Source organism: Lissotriton helveticus, chromosome 8, assembly GCF_964261635.1.
Source record: "Lissotriton helveticus chromosome 8, aLisHel1.1, whole genome shotgun sequence".
NCBI lineage: Eukaryota > Metazoa > Chordata > Amphibia > Caudata > Salamandridae > Lissotriton > Lissotriton helveticus.
Window position 1 is genome coordinate 1,729,644,863 of NC_136069.1, and position 16,132 is coordinate 1,729,660,994.

Consider the following 16,132-nt stretch of genomic DNA (forward strand, 5'->3'; position numbering starts at 1 on the left):
ACATACACGGACACACACAATAATGTAAACAAGACAAGAGCATGGTCACACATGGACACACAAAAAATATTGCAAACAAGACAAATAAGAGCCTGGATACACATGGACACACACAATAAAGTAAACAAGACAAGTAAGAGCCTGGACACATGGACACACACAAGAATGTAAACAAGACAAGAGCCTGGACACATACAATAATGTAAACAAGACAGGAGCCTGGACACACACAATAAAGTAAACAAGACAAGTAAGAACCTGGATACACACGGACACACACACACAATATAAACAAGACAAGTAAGAGCCTGGACACACATGGACATACACACGCAATGTAAACAAGACAAGTAAGAGCCTGGACACGCACGGACACGCACACAATGTAAAAAAGACAAGTAAGAGCCTGGACACACACGGACACACAAACACAATGTAAACAAAACAAGTAAGACCCTGGACACACACGTGCACACACAATAATGTAAACAAGACAAGTAAGAGCCTGGACACATGGACACACACAAGAATGTAAACAAGACAAGAGCCTTGACACATACAATAATGTAAACAAGACAGGAGCCTGGACACACATGGACACACACAATAAAGTAAACAAGACAAATAAGAACCTGGATACACACGGACACACGCACAATATTAACAAGACAAGTAAGAGCCTGGACACACACGGACACACACACGCAATGTAAACAAGACAAGTAAGAGCCTGGACACGCACGGACACACACACAATGTAAACAAGACAAGTAAGAGCCTGGACACACACGTACACGTACACAATGTAAACAAGACAAATAAGAGCCTGAACACACACGGACACACACAATAATGTAAACAAGACAAGTAAGAGCCTGGATACACACGGACAAACACAATAATTTAAACATGATAAGAGCCTGGATACACAAGGACTCACACATATTGTAAACAAGACAAGTAAAAGCCTGGACACACACGGCCACACACAATAATGTAAACAAGACAAGAGCCTGGATACACATGGACAAACACAATAATTTAAACAAGATAAGAGCCTGGATACACAGGGACACACACACACAATGTAAACAAGACAAGTAAGAGCCTGGAAACACACGGACACACACAATAATGTAAACAAGACAAGAGCCTGGATACACACGGGCAAACACAATAATTTAAACAAGACAAGAGCCTGGATACACAAGGACACACACACACAATGTAAACAAGACAAGTAAGAGCCTGGACACACACAATAATGTAAACAAGACAAGAGCCGGGATACACATGGACAATCACAATAATTTGAACAAGACAAGAGCCTGGATACACAAGGACACACAATGTAAACAAGACAAGTAAGAGCCTGGACACACACGACCACACACAATAATGTAAACAAGACAAGAGCCTGGATACACACGGACAAACACAATAATTTAACCCCTTCGCTGCGGCGGTAATTCTGCCGCAGCGCTCGGGGGGAGGGGGGCCGAGCGGCGCTCACATGCTCGTGACGGAACCGCTCCGTCACGAGCCTCGGGTGGGCTGTGCTTGTGACGGAGCGGTTCCATCACGGCCCCGCCTGCTCAATAGAATGCGCCACGCAGGCGCGCCGAGCGGGACGTGACGGAACCGCTCCGTCACCAGCACAGCCCACCCGAGGCTCGTGACGGAGCGGTTCCGTCATGAGCATGGGAGGGGTTAAACAAGACAAGAGTCTGGATACACAAGGACACACACACACAATGTAAACAAGACAAGTAAGAGCCTGGACACACATGGACACACACAATAATGTAAACAAGACAAGTAAGAGCCTGGATGCACACGGACAAACACAATAATTTAAACAAGATAAGAGCCTGGATACAAAAGGACACACACACACAATGTAAACAAGACAAGTAAGAGCCTGGACACACACGGCCACACACAATAATGTAAACAAGACATGAGCCTGGATACACAAGGACTCACACACACATTGTAAACAAGACAAGTAAGAGCCTGGACACACACGGACACACACAATAATGTAAACAAGACAAGAGCCGGGATACACACGGACAAACACAATAATTTAAACAAGACAAGAGCCTGGATACACAAGGACACACACACACAATGTAAACAAGACAAGTAATAGCCTGGACACACACGGACACACACAATAATGTAAACAAGACAAGAGCCTGGATACACATGGACAAACACAATAATTGAAACAAGACAAGAGCCTGGATACACAAGGACACACACACAATGTAAACAAGACAAGTAAGAGCCTGAACACACACGACCACACACAATAATGTAAACAAGACAAGAGCCTGGAAACACACGGACAAACACAATAATTTAACCCCTTTGCTGCGGCGGCAATTCCGCCGCAGCGCTCGGGGGGAGAGGGGGGGCGAGCGGCGCTCACATGCTCGTGACTGAACCGCTCCGTCACAAGCCTCGGGTGGGCTGTGCTTGTGACGGAGTGGTTCCATCACGGCCCCGCCTGCTCAATAGAACGCGCCGCGCAGGCGCGCCGAGCGCGACGTGACGGAACTGCTCCGTCACCAGCACAGCCCACCCGAGGCACGTGACGGAGCGGTTCCGTCACGAGCATGGGAGGGGTTAAACAAGACAAGAGCCTGGATACACACGGACAAACACACACAATGTAAACAAGACAAGTAAGAGCCTGGACACACACGGACACACACACAATGTAAACAAGAGAAGTAAGAGCCTGGACACCTACGGACACACACACACAATGTTAACAAGACAAGTAAGAGCCTGGACACACACACAATGTAAACAAGACAAGAGCCTGGACACACATGGACAAACACAATAATTTAAACAAGACAAGAGCCTGAATACACAAGGACACACACATACAATGTAAACAAGACAAGAAAGAGCCTGGACACACACGGACACACACAATAATGTAAACAAGACAAGAGCCTGGATGCACACTGATAAACATAATAATTTAAACAAGATAAGAGCCTGGATACACAAGGACACACACACACAATGTAAACAAGACAAGTAAGAGCCTGGACACACACGACCACACACAATAATGTAAACAAGACAAGAGCCTGGATAAACACGGACAAACACAATAATTTAACCCCTTCGCTGTGGCGGCAATTCCGCCGCAGCGCTAGGTGGGAGGGGGGGCCGAGCGGCGCTCACATGCTCGTGACGGAACTGCTCTGTCACGAGCCTCGGGTGGGCTGTGCTTGTGGCGGAGCGGTTCCGTAATGGCCCCGCCTGCTCAATAGAACGCGCCGCGCAGGCGCGCCGAGCGGGCCGTGACGGAAGCGCCCTGTTACCAGCACAGCCCACCCGAGGCTCGCGACGGAGCGGTTCTGTCACGAGCATGGGAGGGGTTAAACAAGACAAGAGCCTGGATACACACGGACAAACACAATAATTTAACCCCTTCGCTGCGGCGACAATTCCGCCGCAGCGCTAGGGGGTGGGGGGGCCGTGCGGCGCTCACATGCTCGTGACGGAACCGCTACGTCACGAGCCTCGGGTGGGCTGTGCTTGTGATGGAGCGGTTCCGTCACGGCCCCGCCCGCTCAATAGAACGCTCCGTTCAGGCGCGTAATAAGCGCCGCGCAGGTGCGCTGAGCGGGCCGTGACGGAACCGCTTCGTCACCAGCACAGCCCACCCGAGGCTCGTGATGGAGCGGTTCCATCACGAGCATGGGAGGGGTAAACAAGACAAGTGCCTGGATACACAAGGACACACACACACAATGTAAAAAAGACAAGTACGAGCCTGGATAGACATGGACACACACAATAATGTAAACAAGGCAAGGCTGGTACTTACGGTTGCAACTTGAAACCGTGATGGCGTCAAACAGGGGTTTGATCTCAACACCATTATTGGAACTTCCGGTTCGTGTGAAACAAAAGATAAAGAAGAGCAGAGAATTACAAGAATGCACTGAACCCACAAACCAGAATTAGCAGGAGCCCACCCCACACCCTTATATCACCCCCAGGATCCTTTTCATGCCAGTCCAGCCCCAAAGCTACCGCATTGTGAACGGAGTAGTGGAGTTTATGCCTGCTACTAAAACTTAACTGTGTGCATAAGTTCATTATATTTAGGTGTTTGAAAACAAATATTCTACCTTCAATGTTTGCCCCCAACCAGTGCTTAATTTGAGCAGTGGTTTCCGATGCTCAGCACTGGCGCTTATAGCATCTGCTAAGTACATAGTCATTTTCTAGGCACGAGGAGGTTAAATGATTTGCCCAGAATCACAGGATGTTGAGCCGACGCCAAGACTCGAACCTGGTTCCCCAGCTCCTAAATCAGCAGCTCTGTCCATGAGGCCACATCCATCGCCAAAATAAGTGGCGGGGCTCTCGTCAGGAGGCAGCTCCTGCTAGCGCTGCCTGCTGAGGAGAGCTCCGGCACTTCTTTTTTTATTTCACAAATTAATCACAGCTCCCAACCCTTCTATTGGACTCATCCCAAGGTTTTCTGACTATTGTGAACTCCCAAACAGCCTTCTCAAACCTTCCTCTCATTCTCAGCCGACGAGCAGGCGCACACGACCACTACACACACTGACAACTTACAATTCCTCCTACTCTGATCCATTTCCTATTATGCTATCTCTACTCAATACACTACTAAACACACAAGAACTCAAGAGCACAAAGTTACCACAACTGATGCATAAGGAAAAAGAAAGCACATGCAACAGAGCTACTAACTATTAAACTCTAAACTTGGATTCCGGAGCACCATACTACTCGCCACAAAGTGCCTCACAGTCTTGCCAGGGACATTAAGTGCTATATAAATACAATTTATAATTACAGTGAGCATGTATTAGTCGGGTGGACACTGCAGCCCTACACTGGGCCTGGTAGTCAGTTCAGTGACACTGCACAGTGTGTGCAATACACATGTATTAATGACTTCATTAACTCATTCATTCATCCTCCCTAAAGGGGGATCCTTGGACGGGTGGAGTTGTATGTGTGAAGAATGGAGGGCAATGATTGTACTCCTGACAGGAAAGTAACAGGCACAGCCAGGGCGGAGAGAGGGGCCCAAGGACAGGAGACAGGGGTCATGGCCGAAAGGGGTTTTTAAGTTTGCCGTGGGGTTGCCGAGTGGCACTAGTAGGAACATCTTAAGGATTTTGGGGGTCCTGGGGCAAAGATACTTTGGGGACCCCTCTTCAGTCCAGCTTTGAATTCATGATCCAATTTCAGCCCTTTCATGCCCAGTTGACCAGGTCATTGACAGGCACACTCATCCACTGACAGGCACACTCATCCCCATTCTAAATGTGTTTACATCAAATGATTCAGGGACAGTGGCCTGTGTTTTCAATATTGTAACACAGCAGCAGCTCATTAATATTAATGCAAATAATCTCTATGACCCCCCCCCCCTTTTCTCATTTGTGAGGTCCTGTTTTGATCTAATAGAAACTTTTTTTAAGGACATTGCATGAAACACAAACACAAAGGGCCCAATTCACAGAACTAACTTAAGACAAAATCCTAAACTTACTACCATTTTGGTGTTCACAGAAGGCACTTACATTGATGAGTTAGGGCCTTCTGTCAATACCAACATGAGGAGGTGCCTTCTGTGAATACTGAAATGGTAGTAAGTTTAGGATTTTGTCTTAAGGTAGTTCTGTGAATCGGGCCCAACATTTCCTCAAAATCTCTGGAATAGACTCCACACCCACATTAAAATAAAGGAAAACCGTATTCAAAACTATCCGTGTATGAATTATTTAGGGTAATCAGGGCAAGACTGAACAAAAGAGCTGGCTCTATCAGGGGCCACCCTGAAAGGTTGGGGCCCTGGGCCAGAGCCCACTTTGCCCATGCCTTAACACGTCTCTGGGCACCAGAGCTGTTCTGACATCAGCAAGGGCTCCCTGAAGGGATCTGAGATCTGTGAGCACAGGCCAAAGGGCCTGGAGGAGTAGGGGTTCAAGGCTGGCAAAGGAGAGAGTCAAGATGGCAGAGTCTTGCAGCGCTGAGGACTGGCAGAAGGGCTGAAGAAAGCTCTGAGAGCTGAGGTCCGCTTAATAAAATGGAACTAAATGTGAAAGTGGAGTCTGGGGCTCTGCGAGCAGGAGGGTCCAGAGACGATTGACACATGGTCAGCAGAGGTGGCGCTGAGAGCAGACGTTGGAGCAGGTGGTCGGTGCATTGGCAGGGGGCCCTACGTGCTATCAAAAGAGGGTATCTGAAGGCCGACAGGCATCTGATGACCAGCTGCAGGATGGCAGGCCTGAGAAGAAGGGTTGGAGAAACTTGTAGACAGGCAGAGATACAATCACCGCTGGCAGATAGGACCTGAGGGGGAAGGCTGGATAGAGGAACCGAGCATGGGCGAAACATCTGTCAATCTCAGAGGGGCAGGGTGGTCCTCATAGGACAGCTTCATGACACAAGGAGTGGGCATGGCGAAGGTGCACACGGGACACAACGTCGGGGCCTGTTTGTCCATCCTCTAACTCTCGCATTTTCCCAGTAGGCTGCAGGATTGGGGCTGCTTTCAGAGATTCATGGACTGCCATGACTTAACCATAAAACCCCTAGACCACCATACGGGCTTTCGGCACTGCTGGGCTGGTTTGAACACGTGCCAGGCGTTAGACCTCAAATGCAAAAAACAACGCAATGGACGGAATGATTGAATGAATCTCAGCCACTGACAAGCGCCCGAGCTGCATTTCCAATCCATAGTTTTTCGCCCACCACGCCACCTCAGTTTGGACCCAGCCATATGCAAATCAGTCTTGACCCTGCGCCCATAGAGAAGAGTCCAGCCCGAACTGCCAGGCCAGGTCTTCCTTGAACTGGAACAGAAGCAACCCAGGACCGGTTTCGGGCTCTTCAGCCAGGTACAGCTTGGTTCCAGTGGCATAGTGTGCACGGTATCCATGCCTGGGCGTGCCTGGCACACTTAGTGAATCAAGCTGTACCTGGCTGATGATCCCTTATCAGAGCGAAACCGGTCCCAGGATGCTGCTGGTATTCCACTTCAGGACCCGGCTCGTCAGTTCGGCTGGACTGTTCCCATGATGAGCAGGGTCATGGCTGATAGCATATGGCTGGGTCCACACTGAGGTGGCGTGGTGGGTGAAAAACAAAGGATTGTGATGCGACCCAAGCGGTTGAGATTAATTCAAGCATTCGATCCATCATTAATCATTAGAAAAGAAAGAACGGTTATGGTATACACTGCCGCACTCTGTACAGTTCTCTAACAAATGTTACTGTGTGTTCTACTACAAAATGCCTCCCTCGCCAAAGGGGAACTCCCATGGCGAGTGGGGCATAGTTTGATTTTCTCAAAAACAAAGTCCCACTTTGGGGTTTTGTTTTTAAAAATAAAAAAAACAATTTTGCTGCATGGCTCTGTCTTGTTACAGAACGCTGGCAGGAATCAATATGACAGCGGTTCCTGTCAATGCTTGAAATGCCCGCTGGCCCGACAGACATTTCTGAATGTTGATATCGGCCCGCCTGCCGAGACCGCGGTTTCAGAATGGTCATCACTGCCAGCAGCCATCTTCAGTCTTGACCCTTTGCCCAATGGGAACAGTCCTATTGAAAACAACAGTGGTCCCATGCACAAAGACATTTTCAAAGAACAATAAATATAGTCACAGTCGATCTATATTAATTTGACATGTCCAGCCGGACAGAGGTCTCAATCTTTACTTAATCAAGAATGAGAGAAGAGAATTCCTTCAACAATTCAACGTAGTGGGGCACAAGCCTGTGCCTCATGGGAACAGTCCAGCCCGAACTGCCAGGCCAGGGCCTCCCTGGACTGGAAACAAGCATCCTAGGACCAGTTTTGGGGTTTTACCCCTCTTCAGCCAGGATAGCTTGACTCCAGTGGCATGGAGAGCACGAGACTCACGTCTGAGCATACCCAGCCCACTGGGGTTGACAAATGCAAAAAGAACAATTGATGGACAGAATGCACAGCAATGTCATACATTCACCCCAGTACAGAGATCTGGGCCTAAATCCATAATTTTTTTGCTCACCATGCTATTCAAGTATGGACCCAGCTGTATGCAAATCAGACTTGACCCTGCGCCCAATGGGAACAGTCCAGTCCAGTGTTGTCATAAGAGTTGTACTAACTATAAGGTGTTTCGGAACAACAGGGAGCGTACACCATACTTGATTCACCTCGGCCTTTGTACGATCACATTAAATTGCAAGGATCTTCTTATATTTAACTCAATAAAATTAGCCTCATCCAGGTGGCCATGGGTTCCGTCTCCCTGGATTCTTAGACGATCACACTCTGTCTGGCTGATCCTCAATTTATGACATATTTACTGAGCTGAATGACCCTCTGCTCTGCTGTGTCACTATTGCGCTTAACTTGGGCTGGATCCCACATTATTTACTTCAATGACTGTTTGAGCCGAACTGTTGATTTTGAATTCTGTAATGATTTAAGTCATTAACAAACGTTCATGCCGTTGACTCTAATATATGGTTGTTTTGTATTGTGAAGCATATTGAGCTTTGCATTTAAATCTGAAATTATATTTGATATTGTTCTGTTTTTGGGTGATCGGGTCCAGAAAGGAGCAACAAAATCCTTGCATGGATTCACACAGCTCCCAGTTCACCAGTAGCCCTTACTTGACATACGGGGAAAAGTGCTACATCAATAGTGTAGCTTACACCCAAAAAACTTGCTGCAAGCCTGCTGAAGAGTGAGTGGGATGTGGCATGTGCCCGTGGCCTTAGGAGGCGTCAGGAAGAGCAGCAGGCGGGGATGCACAGAGGCTGAATGTGATGGCTTTAGGCAGAAGAAAGGCGGAGACGGCCATACCTGAGGTTACAACAGCAGCACTGCTTTAGCATCACCAGTCGAAACGGTACACAGTCAAAACCTTACTCAAAAAAGCATAAGTCGACCCCAACGAACTCTAGAATTACCGACCCAGCTCCTTGATATCCTTCCCGGCCAAGGTACTAGAATAGGCTAACAACAAAAGACTCACCACCCACCTCGAGCTACACCACCTCCTCGACTCCTCCCAGTCCGGATTCCGCAGTAACCAAAGCTCTGAGGCCACTCACATGACAGCTACAGACAACATCTGAGCCCTCCTCAGTCAAGGAGAAATGGCGGACCTGATCCTCCTCAAACTCTCTGAAACGTTTGACGTGATAATCAACCACAAGCTGATCACCAGACTACACAGCACCAGTATCCAAGGGACTGTCCTCAGATGGATCACCTCGTTCCTCACTGGAAGAACCCAGACTGCCCGCCTACTCCCATTCAACTCCAGACCCAAGGACATCATCCTCGGGGTCCCTCAGGGCTCATCCCTCGGCCTCACCCTCTTTAACGCCTACATGACACGCCTGGCCAACAACACCACATTCCACAGACTCAGCATCATCTCATACGCAGATGAAAGAGGACTAGCACCCTCCATAACCACCAGGTACCTCTGCATCATCCTCGACCGCAAACTTACCATGAGCAGTCTAATCAGCTGCTCTTCAACGTGGGCATACTACGGAAGATCTTCAATCGGCTCCCCACCAACATCAGACACACCATCACACAAGCCCTCGCCATGAGACGACTCAACTGCAGCATCGCCCTGTAGTACCGGACATACACACACCTCAAGAGACTACGAACCATCCAGAACGCAACAGCCAGACTCATCCCCGACCTCTCCCACAAGACCCACCCCCCTACATCAAGGAGCTCGATTGGCTCCCTTTAAAGTAGAGATGCCAAATCAAAATACTGACTGACGCGTACAAAGCCCTTCACAATCTGGGACCTGCTTACATCACCCACCCCTGAGCTTCCACCACTCGGCCTGACAACTACAATCTGCCTCCCTGTCAATTGCAGATACTCCCCGCATCTACATTCTTCCAAACACCTAGACTCGGAGGACTCTCCCACGGGCTCTTCCATGGACTGGAAAATATCCTTCTGCCCCAGGGGTGGCACAAGCAGATGGACACCAAAAGCAAAAAGAGCAGGAAAGCACACGATAAGATCCTCAGCACAAGGGATTTTCCATCAATTTGTGCACAATAATGTGTGGTGGTACTGTTATCACTCCACCCTAAATTGGGTATATTTCTTTCAATGAGCTTGGTTCACAATCAAATATTACAAAGAAACCCTCCCAGCCACGTGGTACACTTCCGCTTCACTTGTATCCACTGCACAAATAGAAGCCCAACTCATTGACTCCTTACTTGTCAAAAAGACTCTTTTCCGAGTCGCTCAGGTAGGAATGCTTTCGATATCTGGCGACCATGGCTTTTAACTCTTCGCATGGTACACGTGAAGGCCTGAGGCAGTAGAAGACCTCACCGTGGCAGTGGTTTTTGTATTCACACAACTCCTCTGTCGAGTTCAGTTTTAATCCACATTCGGCTTGGACCTCTTTCGTCCCGTTGACAAACTTGCCAATCCAGTAAAGCTTCTCGTAGCCTTTGTTTCGGGCTCTCCAGAGGGCAGAGACCGCCTCGCTGGAGTGCATCAGCAGGATGGAGACCCGCACTTTGCCTTCCCAAAAGAGCGTGAAGTGGATATGGTAGGTGCCGTTGTTCAAGTCCTCAATCGCCCCCGAAGCTCCTGCTTTGAGCTCCGGAGAGTAAATCCGGGCTCTTAAATAGTCGCCCCCATGTTCCTTTTGGTTGCCGGAGAAATCGTAGACCTGGACCTGGACCGTCAGGTTGTCACCGACGCAGTATGAGTTTTGGGGGTTCAGTATCGTGGCCCGGCTGTGGCTGGCACTGGTGGTCTGGTTCTTCCCAATGAAAAGGGCCTTGGGCATGCCGGCATCGACTCTGCTGAAGATTTCAATGGTTTTCAAGTCTGTCTCAGTCGGGCGGGCTTCGGTCTCCACCTTCTCCTCTGGGGCATCCTTGCAGCTTTCGTACAAATACCTAAAACTGGGAATCTGAAGAGAAAAAAGGAGGATATTATGGTCACATGTCAAGGCTCGTCCTGAAACATTTGATGGATTCAAACTCCAAGACAATCTTCTAAGACAAGCAGGCTCAATGTCACTGGTTTCATCAAGAGTCACTCACTCTCTGGTAACAAAATGAAACTTTCTTAGAGCTGTCCACTACTAGAAATGTTTAGAAATAAGAATATGTATATTCCAGTGTCATCTTTGGAGACACCAGTGGGAGGAACCAACATGTGCTTCAGACAGAGAGAGATAGAACTCAGCCAGCTGGGTGATGGCCGGTGCTCCTTTTTAAGGAGTTTCTCCTCCTTTCCTGGTCTGGTGCAGATCAGGCTGTGGTGTGCAGAGAAGGAAGGACCTCGGCCAGAGGGGGCAGTGGTTGGAACAGCTGCCTCCATACCCCTGGGCCCGGTGGATGGGATTCAGGTCACTGGAGGAGGCCAGAAGGAGGCTTAGAGAGAGAGGGGAAAGGGGTCCAGGAGGAGTCCTGTGAGATTGAAACCCAAACAGAGGCCAGAAGGAGGCTTAGAGAGAGAGGGGAAAGGGGTCCAGGAGGCGTCCTGTGAGATTGAACCCAAACAGAGGCCACAAAGGAGGCTTACCAATACCCCACAGCTAGAGATTACCGATACATCCATGCACACACACCTAGAGAGAAGCTGGGAAAGAGGCTGACAAGGAGGCCTAGAAGGGAACCCAGAAGATGATCTAGAAGGAAACTCTGATTCAGGAGACACAGGAGAGGACTCCGAAGGAGGACGATAACGAGACAACCTCGAATGGAGCCAGGAGGAGGCCAAGTAGGTGGCCCATTCGCCCCGGCAGAAGGTGACCATACGAGAGCAGCCTGGGAGGGTCCCAGAAAGAGAGGGCTTCACAGGGACCAGAAGGGAGGCCAGAGGCGGATCCAGTCGGGGGTCATCCGAGAGGGGGGCCACGCTAGGAACACACAAGGGGGGCCAACTGAGACCCAAACAGGGGGCTTGAAGCAATCACAAAGCAAGAAAACAGACTGAAGAGGGCCTGCACCTGACAGAGTTTGAAAAAGATAATGAAAGATAAAAAAAAATGCCCAGTGTAAGATGAGGAAAGGTACACACCTGTGCGATTAAAGGACTCGTTTGGAGCATGTAGTAAGTAAGAAGAATGAGCGTAGTAATGATCACTCCCACCGTGAGTATCTTCTTCATCGTGGTTCACAGAAGCAGTGTGTGATCCTCGGCTGATCTCGTACAGATGCTCCTTGCTGCAGGGATAAAGCACAATACTTTAATGACACTGGCATTTTAACTTTGTGTTAAAACTTTTTCTTTCAATGTGTTTGAACAAGGACAGCAATTTCCTGACCCCCAGACTAAGCAGACACCACTGTCTATCAGATGCCACAACAGCCATGGTGGAAGGAAGAGGACCCCTTTCCCTGGTGACTTTTGGGTTCATTACGTTGGTGGAGGGACCGCCACCGCCAGCCATGCGGTGGCGGGCCCTCCGCCATCTGACAGCAGTTTACCCCCTCCAGATTATGATGGCGGGGAGAATCCTGAGGGAAGCGTGGCGGACGCAAAGACCATCCGCCACAAATCCGCAAGGCGGTCCTTTTCCATCCACCTTGCGGAACCAAAACTCAGGGCAGCACTGCGGCGGTGCCTTGCAGGCAGCGCCGTAGGAATTACGATATCCCTTCCCGCCTGTCTTTTCGCAGCGGTCATCCCACCGCAAAAAGACAAGCGGGAACGGATTTGGGGGCCTGTAGCAGGCCCCAATTGTGTTGGAGTGTGGTAGCTGTGCACTGGGGGGGGGGGAGACGGCCATGGTACCCCCTATATGTCCCTGTACTGCGTGGCAGGCACCATGTGGTGCCTGCCACATAGTGCAGGGAAATGCACAGCATTGCTATTTGACATTGCGTACGGTGCTGCAGCCATGTTAAATGCCCTGGATGCGCCCGCCAGTTTGGCAGGCGCATCGTAATTGCAGTGGTGGGACCGCCGCATGTCTGACGGGCGGTCCCAAACACCGCAACAAGGAGCCCCTTTATTCCAAAGCCATAATTGTAATTTTGTAACGTTTTAATTGGTAAAGCACATAAAACGGAATGGCATGAAAGCGCTGTCGCCAGGTCAGCCGCCAGAGGAAAAAGGGGAAAAGCTCAAGTAAAATTGATGGAGTAAACCAGGAGGTCCCTCGGACATTATGAGAATTGTGATGTATCTGGGTTCCATGTCTTGTACTGTGGCAGTTGCTGCTGCTTGGTCGATGGCTAAAGTTGTTTATTAACCCATTCCCTGCTGGTGACGAGCTCAGCTCGTCATCAGCGTTACCTGCCGTACGCGGATGACGAGCTGAGCTCGTCATGTATCGCGGTAATTTTAAAAATGCCGCATACAGCGGGAAAAGCCGCCGCACGCATGCGGTTAAAGACCTCCTACATATTGACATCAATGTGTCAGCGTCACTTTGTCACAAGAATAGCACGGTTTTCACCTGTCTGCGAAAAACATAATACGAGTTTAAAATCCACAAACTGCTGCATTTTGGATGAGCTGAAGTTTGTTCAGTGAATACTGGTTGCATTTAGATACAGGGAATTGCAGTAGTCAAGGTGAGATGTGAGGAGCGCAATGACCACCGACACCCTCAGCCCCCCATGAAGGATGGGGAGAATTTCCTTCAACATCTTAATAATCCAGAACCAAGAGCTCACAGTTCTTTTGACCTGGGAGTCAGACGTCAACATAATGTCAAAGACGACCCCCAGATATTTTGAAGTGGTCCCCGGGACAGGGAGCGTCCTGCAGGTTACCGGCCACCAATGATCGGTCCAGATTGAGTTCTTTGCCCCAAAAGCCATAATTTCTGTCCTCTCCATGTCCATTTTCAGCCATTTCTCCCTCATCCAAATACTCACTTCGGGCATACAGGACCTAAATCTGTCTGGCAACTCTTCCCAATCTTTGGAGATGATGATTTGGGTGACATCCGCATGGTACGACTCCTGGAAACCGAAGAAATTCACCGGTTTTGCCAAAGAGGCGGCATGCAGGTTAAATAAGGTAGGACTAAGGGGGAAGCTGAAACGGTTTAGCGCTAGAATCCCCGCAGCGGACTATCAGGGACCTATTGGTAAGAAAGGAGTCCAGCAAGTGTAAGGCAACATCCCTCATACACTAATTTAAATGTGGGCGTCCGTAGCGGCGCCCCAGCCCCGGGGACCACCACCTCCGGATCTTTGGAAATGTAGCGAGGGGGGCCGTGTGGCCAACCTCCTGGAGCCATTGATGGCCTGTTTACCGCCACCCCCCAGGGCCAGCTCCTGCAATGTCCCAAGGTGCCCCCCGACGGGACATTGCTGTTTGCTATGGCAGGGCAGGAGCACGGTTCCCGCCCTGCCATAGCAAACTCTGCTTTGCTTCGTTGAAGCGAGAGCAGGAAATGTGCTCTCGCTTCACGGAAGCAAAGCAGAATTGCTGTTGTACAAGGGGAGCTGCATGTTAGCAGCTCCCCTTGTACAAAAGCAATGCCGGCTCCCGCAGGAGGCGGGGAGCCGGCAGGGACCATGGGAGCATTGGGGCACCCCCCAAGGTCCCCATCAAAGATCCAAGGCCCTGGGGGAGGTGGTCCCCGGGGACAGAACTGGCCCAGGAGGGGGGCCTTGTGGCCCCCCTCCATTTAATGAAAAAAAAAAGCCGGGTGTTGGACTTGGCCCTCTTGGCAGGGTCATCCCTGAACTTTTTGCCTTCCTCCAATAGTCTCTCTGACTTGTTTTTGTTGGATTAATGACTCTGGGCACTTTACCACTGCTGACCAGCTCTAAAGTGGCTCAGTGGTGGAGAAGCGTGGCTCAGTGGTTAGAGGCGGCAGACCCGGAAGCTGAGATCGGCCGTGGACCAGGGTTCGATCCCCCGCCTCGGCGGGTCTCGGGCTCAAAATTCCACGAACTCGACAATTCTCGCTCTGGTGCCCACTCGACTCACGGGGTCACACTCTGCGACTCTGGGCAATAGCTTGCTTAATCTCCACTACGGCCCCTCGCGGCGGGATGCCTGGCTTTCACCTTGTGGATACCCTGCCGGGGTATCTCACAGGGGAATACCAGGACGGGTCCCCTAAGCAAGCGCCTTGAGACCTCTGGGTGATTCGTGCGCTATATAAGTCGAAATACATTTACATTTACATAAAGTGCATATGCTCTCCCTACTGTATATTGCTATATGTGATTGGTTTCCATGATTGGCTTATTTGGTTGTGAGAAGTTGGCCTGATAGGTGATGTTTCCAATTCTGGAACCACCTGATATCAGACCAAACAATCCCTTATGGTGTCTGGTTGTAAGTCAACCTTGTTAGACAAGCTATCCTAGGGGTAGCATGGACTAAGCAGCCTAGAGGCTTAACTTAAGAGGCCGTGTTAAGCGAGCTGTTTTACCACATACAATCCTGTAATACCAAATGAAAGGACACCACACAAGTATATATTATAAAAATATATGTATTTATTACTAAAACAATCCCCAGTATTCTTTATGAATAAAGGGGCACAAGCGTTAAATCAAAAGCACAGTTTAAACATACAAAGTTGCACAAATATGGCTGAGGGCGAGGGGCCACTCAGACCATATACTAAACAAGTGGTATAAGAGATACCAATTGAACAGTGGTTAGGCCTAGGGCCTAGGGAATCGCTGGGAGCAGTCGGGACAAGCAATGCTGAAGTCGGGAGAGGCCCACGGGATTCGGGTGCAGTGCGGAAAGCGCACGCATGCACCAATGTTAACCAATGGTGCATAAAAGTTGTAAAGTTAAAGTTTAAGGACACTTCCGCTGAACCTAGAGGAACAAAACTTAAGACACAGACCCTAGAGATGTGTACCAGTGTGGGAACACCGGCGGAGCAAAGTTACCTCACCCACAGGAAGCGGGTGCACAGGGTCGAAGTTGAATCGGGTTTCGTCACGCAGGCTCTTGGTGCTTGAAGCTGAAAGGGCTGCAGGCGGGGTGAAAGAGAAGTGTCCGGTGGAGTCCAAGGGTGGACTCAAGTCGAAAAGTACCTGAAAGCAGAGGGGACAGAGTCTGGGTCACTCAGCAGTGACCAGGGTGGAACCAGGACGGAACCAG

General features: G+C 49.7%; 1 protein-coding gene across 1 annotated transcript in view; it reads right to left on the reverse strand.

The window, feature by feature from the left end:
* Nucleotides 1-12,208, reverse strand: part of LOC144772191 (NXPE family member 1-like) — a 122,270-nt gene extending 110,062 nt beyond the window's left edge. The window contains exons 1-3 of the mRNA XM_078656319.1: nucleotides 12,119-12,208; nucleotides 10,294-11,003; nucleotides 3,860-3,921 (exon numbers count right to left, since the gene is read on the reverse strand). Coding sequence (XP_078512445.1) covers nucleotides 3,860-3,921; nucleotides 10,294-11,003; nucleotides 12,119-12,208 — 862 coding nt within the window. The remainder of the gene's footprint in view (nucleotides 1-3,859; nucleotides 3,922-10,293; nucleotides 11,004-12,118) is intronic.
* Between the last annotated feature and the right edge of the window lie 3,924 nt (nucleotides 12,209-16,132).